Source organism: Phyllopteryx taeniolatus, chromosome 5, assembly GCF_024500385.1.
Source record: "Phyllopteryx taeniolatus isolate TA_2022b chromosome 5, UOR_Ptae_1.2, whole genome shotgun sequence".
Lineage (NCBI taxonomy): Eukaryota > Metazoa > Chordata > Actinopteri > Syngnathiformes > Syngnathidae > Phyllopteryx > Phyllopteryx taeniolatus.
The window spans coordinates 29,469,700-29,485,670 of record NC_084506.1 but is presented as its reverse complement, the minus strand read 5'-3'; the positions used below and the strand labels follow the sequence as shown (position 1 = coordinate 29,485,670).

Genomic DNA, 15,971 nt, shown 5'->3' with positions numbered 1-15,971 from the left:
GTCTGTTTTGTTGAACAATTGTGACATTTGTCGCCGCTTGATGACGTACAGGTCAGATGAGCGCGGCGTGAGTGTCAATATTGCATTCGCATCGGATGCATATCCGATTTACATCTACATACGAAAGAGGCCTGGATCAGATAATCTAATAAATACAAATAAAATAAAATAAAGAATTTGGAATTCTACTGTTCATATATTGACATGAAAAAATAAGATACTTCACATGGGTGAAGAGAATTGACCTGCAGTGTGAACATAGCCTAAGAGTAATGAACAAACAAACAGGTCCATTTTTTTTCCTCATCATGTGTGGGTCTCTCACAATTTGAAAATCTGTATGTGCACACGCCACTTTTGCCCAGCATAAAAAAAAATCCATCAAAAAGACAAAACAAAATCAACTGGACCAGATAAGCACTTTGGCATTCCGGTAAGTACTTTTGAAACAAACCATGGGTCTTTGTAAACTTATAGCTATGCAGCCATACATTGTTTAAACAGGATGTTACATTCAGAATATCCGAGCAGTTTTGGTTAAAGAGCAAGTAATATCATATTCACGTTACCTCAATTTCCACAGTCACATTGAGGGCAGCAGCAGTCTATGTATATAAAGGAGAAGTGACAGGGGAAAAAAGATTAAACCATTCAATCAGATATTCAAGACAACCTTCAAACAATACACGACAATCATGAATTGGCAATAATTCATGTATAATTACCAATGGAAAGACAGCAGTCTCGCATTATTTGCAGAGGTGGACAACATTTTGGTGTGGTTCTCAAAGGAGCACCAGAGGTTCTTTGCTTTGTGCTCATTTTTTCTCCCAACTCACTCACCTCACTGGCAGCAGTGATTCTAGGATTCCTTACTATTACTTCATTTTATAGTAGATGCAGCCTACAGCAATATCTTGAGAAGTGTTTACATGTATTCAGATTGCAATAATTTACGGTAATATAGATCTTAACCAATTAAAGTCACACCAAAATTATTTTCATGTTTTGTTTCTAAATACAATGCAGACCAATTTAGTACTGAATTGTTGAGCTGCAGCCTACAATGGTGTGAAAACTTTTCCCCTTCCTGATTTCTTATTTTTGCACATTTGTCACACTTAAATGTTTACTATCAAACAAATTTAAATATTAGTCAAAGATAACACAAGTAAAGAAAATGCACTTTAATGGTTTTTATTAAGGGCGAAAAAAATCCAAACCTACATGGCCCTGTGTGAAAAAGTGATTGCACCCCGTTAAAACATAACTGTGGTTTATCACACCAGTGTAATTTCTTTAGCCACACCCAGGCCTGATCCTAGCACACCTGTTCTCAATAAAAAAAAATCACTTAAATAGGACCACCTGCCTGACAAAGTGAAGTAGACCAAAAGATCTTCAAAAGCTAGACATAATGCTGAAATCTTAAGACAACTAAAGTAATTGAGATCTATCAGTGTGGAAAAGGTTAGAAAGCCATTTCTAAAGCTTTGGCACTCCAGCGAACCACGGTGAGAGCAATTATCCACTAATGGCGAAAACATAGAACAGTGGTGAACCTTACCAGGAATGGCCAGCCGACCAAAATTACCTCAAGAGCGCAGCGACGACTCATCCGAGAGGTCACAAATGTCACACATTTTGTCCTTATTTTACATACCTGACAATTTTTTTAATGCATTCAAATTTAGCAGGCTTTTTAAAAACACTTCTCTTTGGTGGGTCTTTATATATATCTGAAAAAAACAAACATCTGGAAAAAGTTTCTGTCTGGAACATACTTGTACAAAATGGAACGTACAGTAATTGCCATTTTTAAAAGCAACTCATGACACTCAAGTTGATTCAAATAAAGGATTTGTTTACATTGAACAGTGAGGAGTTGCTAGTGAATCCAGGCTTAAAAAATAGAAAATTATTTTATATTTTCTTGTCTGTCTAAAGAATCTGGAGCATTATTGGTCCTCAACTATAAAATGCAGCCACCGATGTTACCAAAGGCAGGGTTTTATGTACAGAAATAGAATAGAGTTAATTTTAGTCAGGGTATCTTTGCTATAAACAAGGGAAAAGGGCTGTCTAAAAGTGACACACTTCTGAATATAATATCCATTACATTTGTTTGCATTTACCTTTGCATTGGCAACTTGTTTAGCAGCAGCCTCTTTGTCTTTAGCAGCCTTCTCCTCTGCAGCTAACCTCTGCTGCTCCTCCTGGTGGAACAAGGCACATAATATTACAGCTGATAAACCAGCTCATTGTTACAAAACCTTTCATAAAATGAAACGACAAATAACTAGGTACGGAGCTTGTCCCGAACACACGGTCCTCCAACAAGATGTTCTGAGATTGTTATATCTAACTTTAGCCAACAACCATTCCTCCAGTTGCCTTTTATAAACAAAACATAAAAGGCTGCTCAAAGTGAATGCAAAATTGAAATTCTCACTAAAATGATGAATACACAAATAATTTCGGAACAAAACAGAGTTTGGCAAGCAATTGTGCGCAAACAAAGCCAGCTAAGTATTTGGTGTTGCGGTATTTGAATTTTTATTGCATGTTAACTGAAAAAAGTGTTACATGATTCACGATAAAGGACAGTTCGTCACCTTTTGTCTTTTCTCCTCCAAATCCAGTCTCTCCTTCTCTCTAGCTGCTCTCGCCAGTTCCCGTTGCAGAGCGAGAGCCTTCTCTTTTTCAACTCGCTCGCTGGAAAAATACCACAGCATGAGAATCCATATACATTATACTGTATACAGTATGAATCATAATGAGTGGTTCTAATTCCCTTTAAAGACCCTGTAAAGTGAACTCAGAGTTGTTTCTTAATACGTAAATTATACAATGTTTGAAAATAATAGAGATCTTGTATTGGATATCAATATATGACGCAAATGGTCATAATGCAGATGGCCAGTGTACAACATCCACTGGGGTGCGAAAGCTAAATTACATCAGGACACGTTATAAATATTCAGCCAGTAGTAGACTACAGCAAAGCGATTTCATTGACAGGTGAAGCTCTCTCAGTCCTGCAGGTAAGGGCAGTCCTTGTTTTACATGGTGTGTGTGGTTTTTTCCCCCTCCATTCAAACTTGACAGGCTTTTTATATTAAAAAAACAAAAAATAAAATAAAATAAATTATTGCAGGCCGTACTATATTCCTACCATCAGTATTTAATTTTAAAACAGAGGAATTTACAAGTACAAAACCATACAAAAAAAGCATTAACTGATGAATTTATCTTTAAATTTAGCCCATAAATGTATGCAGTATAGAAGAAACAATGAGTGAAGTTACTGGTAAAACATTATGCATGCCTTTCAACATTGAATCACATTTCTTCTATTCCTTTATTCTCTTTGCCATGAAGTAATGACTTAAAAATAAAAACCATAGATGCCTTTCTCAGATGTCAAAACAAGTACTCTTTGACAGAGTATTATTTTAAATCTATAGAAAGAGTTAAATGGTAGCCATTGTGTGTGTGCATTTGATGTGCTGATTGTTTATCGTTTTGTGCATTGTGGCCATTTTGTTTTCTTTATTTCCTGTATTGTCTGTTTGAATGTAATTGTTATATTCTAATGTGTACAAAAAAGGTAAAAATTCAGCGGATTTTTGCATATTTGAAAAGGGCTAATATCGGTCATTAAAAATGGCTGCCCAATTAATCGGTCAGGCCCTAATTGTAACATGAAGTCACCAAAGTATTTATTCAGCCACCAATTGTGCAGGTTCTCCCACTTAAAAACAGAGAGGCCTGTAATTTCCATCATAGGTATACCTCATCTATGACAGACAAAATGAGAGGGAAAAAAAAAAAATAAAAACATTCTGAAAAATCACATCTGAATAATTCAATAGCAAATTATGGTGGAAAAGTATTTGGTCACCTACAAACAAGCAAGCTTTCTGGCTCTCATAGACCTGTAACTTCTTTAAGCGGCTCCTCTGTCCTCCACCTGTATTAATGGCACCCGTTTGAACTCATCAGTATAAAAGACACCTGTCCACAACCTCACACCGTCACACTCCAAACTCCACTATGGGCAAGACCAAAGAGCAGTCAGAGGACACCAGAAACAAAATTGTAGACCTGCACCAGGCTCTCCCTCGATCTGGGGCTCCACGGAAGATCTCACCCCGTGGGGTCAAGATTATCACAAGAACATACCTACTGTGAAGCATGGGGGTGGAAACATCATGTTTTGGGCTGTTTTTCTGCAAAGGGACCAGGACGACTGATCCGTGTAAAGGAAAGAAGGAATGGGGCCATGTACCGTGAGATTTTGAATGAAAAACTTCCATCAGCAAGGAAATTGAAGATGAAACGTGGCTGGGTCTTTGAGCATGACAATGATCCCAAACACACCGTCCGGGCAACGAAGGAGTGGCTTCGTAAGAAGCATTTCAAGGTCCTGGAGTGGCCTAGCCAATCTCCAGATCTCAACCCCATAGAAAATCTTTGAAGGGAGTTGAATGTCTGTCTTGCCTAGTGACAGCCCCAAAACATCACTGCTCTAGAGGAGATCTGCATGGAGCAATGGGCCAAAATACCAGCAACAGTGTGTGAAAACCTTGAAGATTTACAGAAAACGTTTGACCTCTGTCATTGCCAACAAAGGGTATATAACAAAGTATTGAGATGAACTTTTGTTATTGACCAAGTACTTATTTTCCACCATAATTGTTTTTAAAAAAGAAAAAAAAAAAAAAAAAAAAAAAAGAGACTGATTTTCTGGATTTCTTTTCCCTCATTGTCTCTCATAGGTGAGGCATACTTCTGGTGAAAATTACAGGCCTCTCATCTTTTTAAGTGGGAGAACTTGCACAATTTTGTGGCTAAATACTTTTTTGCCCCACTGTATTCTGAATATAAGATACCCTTTATTAGTCCCACAATGGGGAATGTGCATCATTTCAGCAGCAATAGTGGATACAGAAAATACAAAACAAGAATGTGAGAGAAGCCATTTGGCGGCAAATGCGTCCAGCAGTACAAGGTTGTTGCAATCAATACAGAAACATAAATATTGAAGCCATATTTTTTAACAATTATAGAAATGATTATATTGTTAAACTGTACAGTAGGCATAAATATTTGTATCCTACTATATAACATACACCAATAACTGTCCGATAGTAATGTTCTTGATATAATTTTAAAAATATGGAAGTTCCGACAAACCGCTCTGGAAGCGAATTTCTATAGGTTGGCAGTTCTGCACTCTTAGCCATAAATGTAATTTCATCAAAGATTGACATAATTTTATAAATAACAACTGGCGTGATTGATTTATTTTTATGTTTCAGTTCATGTAAAACCCTTTGTGTTGCATTTGTGTGTGTGAAAAGCACTTACAAATTCAGTTTGATAGCTAATCCCTTTCGGTGTTTTGGCTTTTGGCCCTGGCCCCCAAAGTTTCGGTCAAGAATTTTTATTTCAGTGTATCACAATCACCTCCCCGCCCCCAATAATCGCCCAGCCCCATTACTGTTACACTTTCAACAGGGTAAATTTTTTTTGTTGTCCATTCAGTTATAAAAAATGTTATGCCTCTGATGTAATGATATTAGAGCATTATAATTAAAGTATGTCCTTTTTAAGAACAATTCACTTAATTCTAACGTATATTGAAAACTGGCATTATAATGTAGAACAATGTACCCATCTCTACGCATGGGACCTTTAACAAGTTTAAATGTATTTGTAAAACTTTAAGATGACCTTTCAGCAGCAGCTACGCGTTCTCTCTCCAGCTCTCTCTCACGCTCCTGCTCCCTCTTGAGCTCCAAGGCTCTGCGAGCTTCTGCCAGCTTCTTAGCTTTTAATTCTTCCTCCGTGGCCTTCCTAGCCAGAAACTCTTGTTGACGCTTCTCCTCCTCCTTAGGTTGAAAAACACAGGCGCATGGGCGAATTCGGCAACAAACAGGACACCTTTCCTAATATTGTTCAGAAAATGCAAACACCAATAAGACAAAACGAATTTTAAAAAAAAATAAAATTTCCTCACACAGAAAAACTTATTTGCACCGCTCACGTACATGTTGATGTACAAATTTAAGATCAAAATGAAATTTGCCTCATTGCTATTTCTGTTCTGGCCTCCAACTTGAGCCAAGCCCATCTCCACCTGCACCTGATGCCTGCTTAAAGCTGTGCCACATGAATAGCATCCTCCTCTTTAAGCACTCTCATTTTGGAAAAGAATTGACTAAAATCAGTCTGTTACACAATTACCAACTTCAAAGACTAATCCCAAATACGAAAATATTAAGTACAATATTTTTCTGTTTTTGTCCATTTATGAATTTGAAGTTAGTTCATTCCGTGTTGTGACATAATCCCTAACATCGCTCCGTCGCTTAATACATTTAACATTAACATCTGTAAACTAATTAGATAATTGTAGCTGCGTTGCCTAATTAATACAAGATGTACTAGCGGATCAACTCTTGTCGCCGATGTTACGTGTGCCGCTAGGACCACAACCCGCAGCACCTCAAAGCAAAAATACAAAAGACCAGCACAACAAATACAACACTGGCTGATCTGATGAGCAAAAATGTTGCTTAAACGTAACAATAGAGGATGTCCGCTCCAGGGGTAGGTAGAGTAGCCAAACATTGTACTCAAGTAAGAGTACTGTTACTTGACAATAATGTGACAAGTAAAACGTAGCCCTCTAAAAAAACACAGTGAAATAATTACTCAATGTACTGAGTAAATAGTAACTTCTGTTTTTTTTCCCCCAACCACAGCGTGAACATCAAAAAAAAAAAAATACAAAAAAAATTACAAAATGTGAATATGCAGATTCTGATATTGCTGTGTGTGCGCGCGTGTGTATGCACATTCAAAACTACAACAAAACATCTGAAATTTACTGCACGATGTTTTCTCAAGTTAGAATTGAGCTGAAATATCCACGTTTGGGCAGACAGTACCAGACAAATACAACAATATATGAAAGCTGTTGTTTTTGTTCGTCTAAATGTAAACGAGGAGCGCCGTTGCATTCATGGTAACAATGACCTTCCCAACATGGCCGCCAAGTATGCGCGACAATCAGCCAGCCTGGCTTCTCTAGTGTTAATAACTATACCCAAGAAAAACTCATCGGATCTATACGATTCACGTAAATGACCTATTTTGAGTTAAAAATGGCAAATTTTGCCGAAAGGTGACTGATACGCATGTATGATTGCTAAAGGTGTATGGTGGGGCTGGGGCTACCGTTTTGTGCTAGAATCTGTGACACATTAGGTTAAGATGTGGGAGGGGAAAAAAACAAAAAGATTCTTACTGCTTGTTGATTCTTCTTCCTTTTAGTTTCTTCCTCCAGCTTTCGTTTCTGTTCAAGATCTTCCTGACGTTTAATGGCAATTCGTTTTTTAGCCATCTCTGCCGCCTGACGCTGCATTCATGGATCAACATTGACCGATCTTGACTTTCCACAATCAGTCTAAGTAATTAAGTTGATCATTAAAATGATTTGGTCACCTTATCATTTTTTTCATCAATGTGAGCCATTTTTTGCTCAATCTTCTTCTTCTTTTCTTCTTCCCTCTGCTCTTCTTTCACTTTGGCCTCGTACACCTTTCTTAGCCTCTCGTCCCTCTTCCTATAGGACAAAAATAATATCAGTTGACCAATCAAATCACAAAGCCAGAGTGTTTAACAAGACCAGACCTTTTCAATTCCTCTTGTTTCTTTTTCTTCTCCTCCTCCATCTTCCTCATTCGCTCCTCTTCCTGTTCCTGCTTCTTTTTAAGTGCTTCAAGTTTTTGGAGCTCTTTAGCCTGTGGAATTTGTGCCATCATATAGCAAACATTCAGGCAAGTGGCAGAAGTATATTGCTTAAAAAAAATAAAAATTAAAAAATAAAAAGCACACATGCACAGAAACCTACAGAGCCGCAGACATAGATAATATTACATTGTGACAAAGATAAAGAAAAGGTGCACACAAATTGCTAACTAGTGGGCACGGAATAGTAAATTGTGGCCATGAAGTAGGTACAGCGATCACGTTTGATGTGCGTCCCGGGTCTCTGACGCATGACAATTAGCAAGGACACATGAAGCATATTCATTCTTTGTCCGTAGACGTGTGGTTTGAGACTTAAGACCCACCCTGGGTATGTCCATGTGTGTGCAGCAATCAAAAGAATGAGTCCTTGGTGCTAGCCAATCAGAGGCAGAGTGGGATGGATTATCGGTCCATGTAAGGGAAGTGAGATTTTTCTGGACTCGGTAAATTTTCATTGTTGTGGTAACACCCGCCACTCCGCTGACGACATAGCAAGCGGCTGACAGAATGGTGTTTGCAACACAACCAGGACACTTAAGAGAAAGTTAACGGTTTATTACATTCTCTAGCCTGCGCGCTAACAAGCTAAGGGCTGGAGCTAAAAAGCTCACTCGAACGTCAGCGCTCGGAGTGGTGTGTGTATTCCCCACATTACACACACACACGGTAAAGTTAACAGTTTATAAACCATAAGCACAGAGGCACACGTTATCAATATTGAGGCAGTAGTTGACTTAACCGAACCCATGTTCAGCCTCATTTGATTGACAGGAGAAGGTCTCACATCACAGTCCAACAATCCTCAAGGGAAGGCCTTATTTTATATTTAACCATGCAGGTAAAATCTTGAGATAAAATCAAAAGCCAAGAGGAAGCAGAAATTGAGTGACAAAGCCAAAAAAGTGAGTGACAAAGCCAAAATGCTCGAGTACCTACATGGTGTGTGTGTGTGTTTTTTTTTTTTAATTCACTCAAATTTGGCAGGGTTTGTTTTTATTCAATCTTTTATTTTACACGTTTTAACGTGATATGCTTTAGTATTTCTATATGAGTGCATTAGTTTAAACAACATGCGCCGTTATGTGCCGTTGGTCCCTTCAATGTAGCCGAGGTCTTCAATCCTCCCTCTCCCCCCCAAGTGTAATCCGTTGCATTCATTCGTTCCATGAGGAGGTTTTACAGTAAACTCCAACTGGGAGTGACAAATAACGAAGCATTGCCAGGACTTTCGGAATGTCTTTGTATCTTATCCACAGTCTAAATTTAAATTAAATCTGACTTGCCCTCCTACCAAACTGTCCAGTACATTTTGTGCACACGTTATATCTACAACCCCAATTCCAATGAAGTTATGACGTTGTGTTAAACAAATAAAAACAGAATACAACATTAAATATAGATATTTAATGTTGAAACTGATAAATGTTATTGTTTTTAAGCAAATAATCATTAACTTAGAATTTTATGGCTGCAACACGTTCCCAAAAAGCTGGGACAGGGTCATGTTTACCACTGTGTTACAATACTTTTTCTTTTAACAACATTCAGTAAACGCTTGGGAACTGAGGACACTAATTGTTGAAGCTTTGTAGATGGAATTCTTTCCCATTCTTGCTTGATGTACAGCTTCTGGGGTCTCCATTGTCGTATTTTACGCTTCATAATGCGCCACACATTTTCAATGGGAGACAGGTCTGGACTGCAGGCAGGCCAGTCTAGTACCTGCACTCTTTTACTACGAAGCCACGCTGTTGTAACACGTGCAGAATGTGGTTTGGCATTGTCTTGCTGAAATAAGCAGGGGCGTCCATGAAAAAGACGTTGCTTGGATGGCAGCATGTTTCTCCAAAACCTGTATATAACTTTCAGCATTAATGGTGCCTTCACAGATGTGTAAGTTACCCATGCCATTGGCACTAACACAGCCCCATACCATCACAGATGCTGGCTTTTGAACTTTGAGTCGGACGGAGTCTTTTCCTCTTTGGCCCCGGAGGACACGACGGCCACAATTTCCAAAAACAATTTGTAATGTGGACTCGTCAGACCACAGAACACTTTTCCACTTTGCATCAGTCCATCTTCGATGAGCTGGGGCCCAGAGAAGCCGGCGGCATTTTTGGGTGTTGTTGATAAATGGCTTTTGCTTTGCATAGTAAAGTTTCAAGTTGCACTTACGGATGTAGCGCCGAACTGTATTTACTGACATTGGTTTTCTGAAGTGTTCCTGAGCCCATGTGGTGATATCCTTTACACATTGTCGGTTTTTGATGCAGTGCCGCCTGAGGGATCGAAGGTCACGGGCATTCAATGTTGGTTTTCGGCCTTGCCGCTTACACGCAGCGATTTCTCCAGATTCTCTGAACATTTTAATGATATTATGGACAGTAGATTATGAAATCCCTAAATTATTTGCAATTGTACGTTGTTCACAAAGAAGTGAACCTCGGCCCATCTTTGCTTGTGAATGACTGAGCAATTCAGGGAAGCTCCTTTTATACCCAATTATGGCACCCACCTGTTCCCAATTAGCCTGTTCACCTGCGGGATGTTCCAAACAAGTGTTTGATGAGCATTCATTAACTTTTGTCTTTTTTGCGACCTGTCCCAGTTTTTTTGGAATGTGTTGCAGCCATAAAATTCTAAGTTAATGATTTTTTGCTAAAAACAATAAAGTTTGTCAGTTTGAACATTAAATATCTCGTCTTTGTAGTGGATTCAATTAAATATAGGTTGACCATGATTTGCAAATCATTGTATTCAGTTATGCATGTTTAACAACGTCCCAACTTCATTGGAATTGGGGTCATGTCTGGTCAAGCAGCCAAACATGACCTTGAAACCTGACATAGCATAGTTGTACCCAGCAATCATAGATGTAGTGGAAAAATCAGCTGAAACTTTTACCCTACAGAGGTCTGATAAATACTTTGTGAGCCATGTTTTCACACAGAAAGGACATGCCATCAACTTTATTAAACTGGCTCTTGCGACAGCAGCCTTCTCATATCAGCTATAAAACAAAATCACTAAGTTTGACTGTGATGTGAAACAATAATATTGATAAACTCACCAAGATCCCTGTAACACCATAAACACATTTGGTTAACTTAAATTGTGAAGTGGTCAGGTTATTCTATGTGAATTACTGTTGAACTAAGATGCTTAAAAGGTAATGAGCATTAGTATCCTTGAAGAAGATGCCATCTACTAACAAGTGCAGTTAGGGTGTATTTGTGAAATTGTAAAGCCCTCAGACACTTGGACATAATGGAACTTTACTATTTCTAAAGGCTGCCGCACACCGAGCGACGCAGCAGGGCGCCCATGTATACAATCGCTAAATGTGCAGGGGTGCGTCGGCAACTTATTTTTTATGCAATGGAGCGGTCCAGATGAGTTCGACCACGTCGCGCAGTCTGCAGCAGGCTTTAGACCAGGGGTCGGCAACAAAGCCAACCCCTGCTTTAGAAAAATGGGTGGAAAGGTCTACACGGATTAGTAGATGTTGAAAGGAAGCTTTAGTTAAATGGCAAATAAGACTTCACCAAATGACCACCAACACACAGTGCTCATACACTTACCACTATATTCATGTTCATCTGGGGAGGGAAGATAAAAATAAAACATAAAAAAAGATGCCATGCAATGATACAGTGATCAACTAAATTATTTTGAAATGTGACAAGACGCATGCATGTATATTCAAAAGGACATTTGGTGACTGCATCTGTCTAGGGCTGAAAGATTTTAAGGAAAAGTAGAATTGCAAATTTTTGGGAGACATTGCGATTTCAATTTTATTCACGATTTTTTTCAATTGAAGCCTCCGTGCAATATTCACTATGTACAGTAAAACTTACAAACATCATACTATCAAAACAAAAGCTATTACTCTAATAATATCAGGACACTAAAAAGGCTGTGTGAGCCTGAGAGGCAGTCCTTTTTTAAGGCTATTAAATTGGTTCAATAAAGCAACAACATCAATTTGAACGCTTGCTGTCATACATATGTACATTATATGCAATACTATGTAAAAATATTATTTTAAAACTGCCACTAGTGTTCATCGCACATAAATGTAAGATCATGTGAATAAATTGATTTTCATATTTTTGTCATAACTACATCCAGAGACTGAGGGCTCGGTAATATGGCTTAAAATTCATATTATGGTTCAAATGGAATCCCTTCATGTTAACGGTATATATCATGATGCGTATAAACTTCAGTATAAAAAAATATAATGCAAGTGTTTTTGAGGGGTTATGTAAATGTGAAATGTTAATATTTCCTGTTAAAAGGGGTACAACGTCCATCCATCCTTCCATTTTCTACCGGTTATCCGAGGTCGGGTCACCGGGGCAGTAGCTTTAGCAGGGACGCCTAGACTTCCCTCTCCCCAGCCACTTCCTCCAGCTCTTCCGGGGGAATCCCGAGGCGTTCCCAGGCCAACCGAAGGATGTAGTCTCTCCAGCGTGTCCTGGGTCGTCCCCGGGGTCTCCTCCCGGTTGGATGTGCCCGGAACACCTCACCAGGGAGGCATCCAAATCAGATGCCCCAGTCACCTCATCTTGCTCCACTCGTGGTGCAGGAGCAGCGGCTATAATGTGAGATCCTCCAGGATGACAGAGCTTCTCACACTATCTTTAAGGGAGAGCCCGGAGGAATGAGGAAACTCATTTCGGCCGCTTCTATCCGGGATCTTGTTCTTTCGGTCACGACCCACAGCTCATGACCATAGGTGAGGGTAGGAACATAAATCGACCGGTAAATCGAGAGCTTCGCCTTTCGGCTTAGCTCCTTCTTTACCACAACGGATCGATGCAAAGTTTGCATCACTGCAGACGCTGCACCGATCCGACTGTCGATCTTCCGTTCCATTCTTCCCTCACTCGTGAGCAAGACCCCAAGATACTTGAACTCCTCCACTTGGGGCAGGATCTTATCCCCGACCCGGAGAGGTCACGTCACCCTTTTCCGACTGAGGACCACGGTCTCAGATTTGGAGGTGCTGATTCTCATCCCAGCCGCTTCACACTCAGCTGTTAACTGCTTCAGTGAGAGTTGGAGGTCACGGCTTGATGAAGTCAACAGAACCACATCTGCAAAAAGCAGAGATGCAATACTGAGGCCACCAAACCGGACCTTGTCTACGCCTCAGCTGCGCCTAGAAATTCTGTCCATAAAAGTTATGAACAGAATCGGTGACAAAGGGCAGCCTTGGCGGAGTCCAACCCTCACCGGAAAAGAGTCCGACTTACTGCCGGATATGCGGACCAAACTCTGACTCCGGTCGTACAGGGACCGAACAGCCCGTATCAGGGGGTTCGGTACCCCATACTCCCTAAACACCCCCCACAGGACCCCCCGAGGGACACGGTCGAACGCCTTCTCCAAGTCCACAAAACACATGTAGACTGGTTGGGCGAACTGCACCCTCGAGGACCCTGCCAAGGGTGTAGAGGTGGTCCACTGTTCCACGGCGAGGATGAAAACCACACTGCTCCTCCTGAATCTGCGGTTCAACTTCCCGACGGACCCTCCTCTCCAGCACCCCTGAATAGACCTTACCAGGGAGGCTGAGGAGTGTGATCCCCCTGTAGTTGGAACACACCCTCCGGTCCCCCTTCTTAAAAAGGGGGACCACCGCCCCAGTCTGCCAATCCAGAGGCCCTGTCCCCGATGTCCACGCGATGTTGCAGAGGCGTGTCAACCAGGACAGCCCTACAACATCCAGAGCCTTGAGGAACTCTGGGCGAATCTCATCCACCCCTGGGGCCTTGCCACCGAGGAGCTTTTTAACCACCTCGGTGACCTCAACCCCAGAGATAGGAGAGCCTGCCTCCGAGAACCCATACTCTGCTCCCTCATGGGAAGGCGTGTCGGTGGTTGAGGTGGTTTTTTGATGTAATCTCCCCACCGGCTCACAATGTCCCGAGTCGAGGTCAGCAGCGCCCCATCCCCACTATACACAGTGTTGATGGTGCACTGCTTCCCCCTCCTGAGAGTTATGTCAAAAATGTACTGGAAACCTAAGGACTATTCTGGTGTTTCACTACTCATCATTTCTTCAGCTTGTGATCTCTTCTTGCCAAGTGTTTGCATGCTTAACTACTCCTCATCCACCTTTAGTGATAACTGTGCGTCAGAAGTGTAAGCCGTGGCCCAATGGTTAAGATCATCGCCTGCCACCGTGGGGGACCTAGGTTCAAAACCCCGACTGGACCATCCGCCAACATCCCCTGGACTCACGGCTGTGGTGTCCTTGAGCAAGACACTGATACCCCGAAATGCTCCCCGGGCGCTTCAGCTGCCCCCTGCTCCAGTGTGTTCCACTAACATGTGTATGTGTTCACTGTGATGGGTTAAATGCAGAGAACAAATTTCGTGTGCATGCATGCATGTTCATGACAATAAAAGATGATTCTTCTTCTTCTAAACTTCTTCACCAACATGGAGGCGAGGATTAGTTATACTTAGAGGAGAACAACCGCACCAGTAAGCATTGTTTATTGCTGTCGCAGTCTGAGAAAGTTATCTTAGCACGCTGAATCGTTTCAGATTATATTGTTCTAAATAAACCAATATCCTTCTTGAAGCGAATCGGCAACCACCAACCTTGATATGAATTGAATCGTTGCTTCAACTAATCGTTACAGCCCTAATACTCAAAAATTACTTGCAGAGCTAAAGGATTCATGATGTTGACAGACCGAGAACCACTTTAGAATTTTAACAAAATTGTGTATGAAAGCCACTATTCCACTGTATATAAGAGTACAAATGATGACCAAGGTGATCGCCATCAAGCTTATCAAGTGGCTAGCTTTTTTTTTTAGTAGGTGGTGGAATATAATACTTACCTTAGGATCAATCTTCAGAGGAGTGGTAGTTTTAATGAAGGACTTCATTACAGAATTACGGTTGAAAGAACTTTGACTCATCATCAGCATTTGATTCTTCTGCACAGTGTGAAGAAATGATTTCATATTTGGTCTCACTGCCTGCATGGGGAAAAAAATACATTAAAAATAATTTTACAGATTTACTTTTTAAAGAAAGCTCTGAATTGAGTATTTTTATTTCTCTGACTTATTTGGGCATCTTACACTCCGACTCCTCTTGGGAGGAGTGCACCTCTTAACAGGGCTTTCCGCCGTAGTTTCAGCTGCTTGTCGCTTGATGTTCTTAGTTGACCTACAGAAATAGAGGAAAACATTTAAACAAACAAAGTGAAGCTTCTCTTGAAAGCATAATCCCTATCAGTTACTACCAATAAGTGTGCGGTATTTAATTTTGTCCGTTTGTAGAAAGTAACAATAGGTATAGACCAACAGATGTTGTTGTGTGATAAACAGGACTTGACTGGATTTACACCTGTATGGTTCAAGTGACAATGTCGATAAGTGCCATGGCAGGTTAAGTCGAAAAAAATTGCACTGAATTGGATATCCTCAGATCAGAATCAGGCCTCTTCCAAATGTGGATAAAAATCTAATGTGTTAATGTGATATCTGCCAATGTGCAGTCAGTGTAGACGTGGATCGAATAGAAAACCTCAAAGCAATTTCAACGCCATCGAAATACACAGATCGGTAACATATCAATGAACACAATTAAAAACTCGCAGGCATGCTGGAGCCTAACCCAGCTGACTCTGGGAAAAAGGCAGGGTACGCCCTGAATTGTTCGCCATCCAATCACAAATAAAAAAAAAACAAACAATCAAAACAAATAAATTAAGTGGGTTGTGTCTAGAGCTGTCCAGTAAATGATTGTGATTAGTGATCGCAATAAATTTCAGGTCCATTACAGTGATCAGCCTATTTTCTCGATCAAACATGACGGAAAAGTGCGCGACAAGAACCAATCAGAGGTCAAACTTTTCCTGCTCCACTTCCGCTTGTAAGTTGTGGAAGTAAACAAATTAAACAATGACCGAACGTGGATCTTAACGCGTGGCTGAGGGCAGCGAAACAGATGTCAGCCATGACTTGGAGTTATCCCCTAATGTTGAGAAGTTACTCGATGTCAGATGTGTGACAGTGGTCTCCGAAGTACCATTGAGCAAATTAAGCCAATGTGCAAAGTATGTCGGCGGTCAGTGCCCTGAAAAAATGGCAACACAAGAAACCTGTTTA

General features: G+C 40.6%; 1 protein-coding gene across 4 annotated transcripts in view; it reads right to left on the bottom strand.

The window, feature by feature from the left end:
- The window catches only part of incenp (inner centromere protein), a 29,303-nt gene that overhangs the window by 2,861 nt on the left and 10,471 nt on the right, over positions 1-15,971 (bottom strand). Inside the window, exons 9-18 of one of the 4 annotated variants that reach the window (XM_061774633.1) lie at positions 14,940-15,027; positions 14,694-14,834; positions 11,409-11,426; positions 7,705-7,814; positions 7,516-7,636; positions 7,319-7,429; positions 5,740-5,954; positions 2,616-2,715; positions 2,136-2,216; positions 570-605 (exon numbers count right to left, since the gene is read on the bottom strand). In XM_061774633.1, coding sequence (XP_061630617.1) covers positions 570-605; positions 2,136-2,216; positions 2,616-2,715; positions 5,740-5,954; positions 7,319-7,429; positions 7,516-7,636; positions 7,705-7,814; positions 11,409-11,426; positions 14,694-14,834; positions 14,940-15,027 — 1,021 coding nt within the window. The remainder of the gene's footprint in view (positions 1-569; positions 606-2,135; positions 2,217-2,615; positions 2,716-5,739; positions 5,955-7,318; positions 7,430-7,515; positions 7,637-7,704; positions 7,815-11,408; positions 11,427-14,693; positions 14,835-14,939; positions 15,028-15,971) is intronic. The other 3 variants (XM_061774635.1, XM_061774634.1, XM_061774636.1) reach the window with 3 other exon arrangements.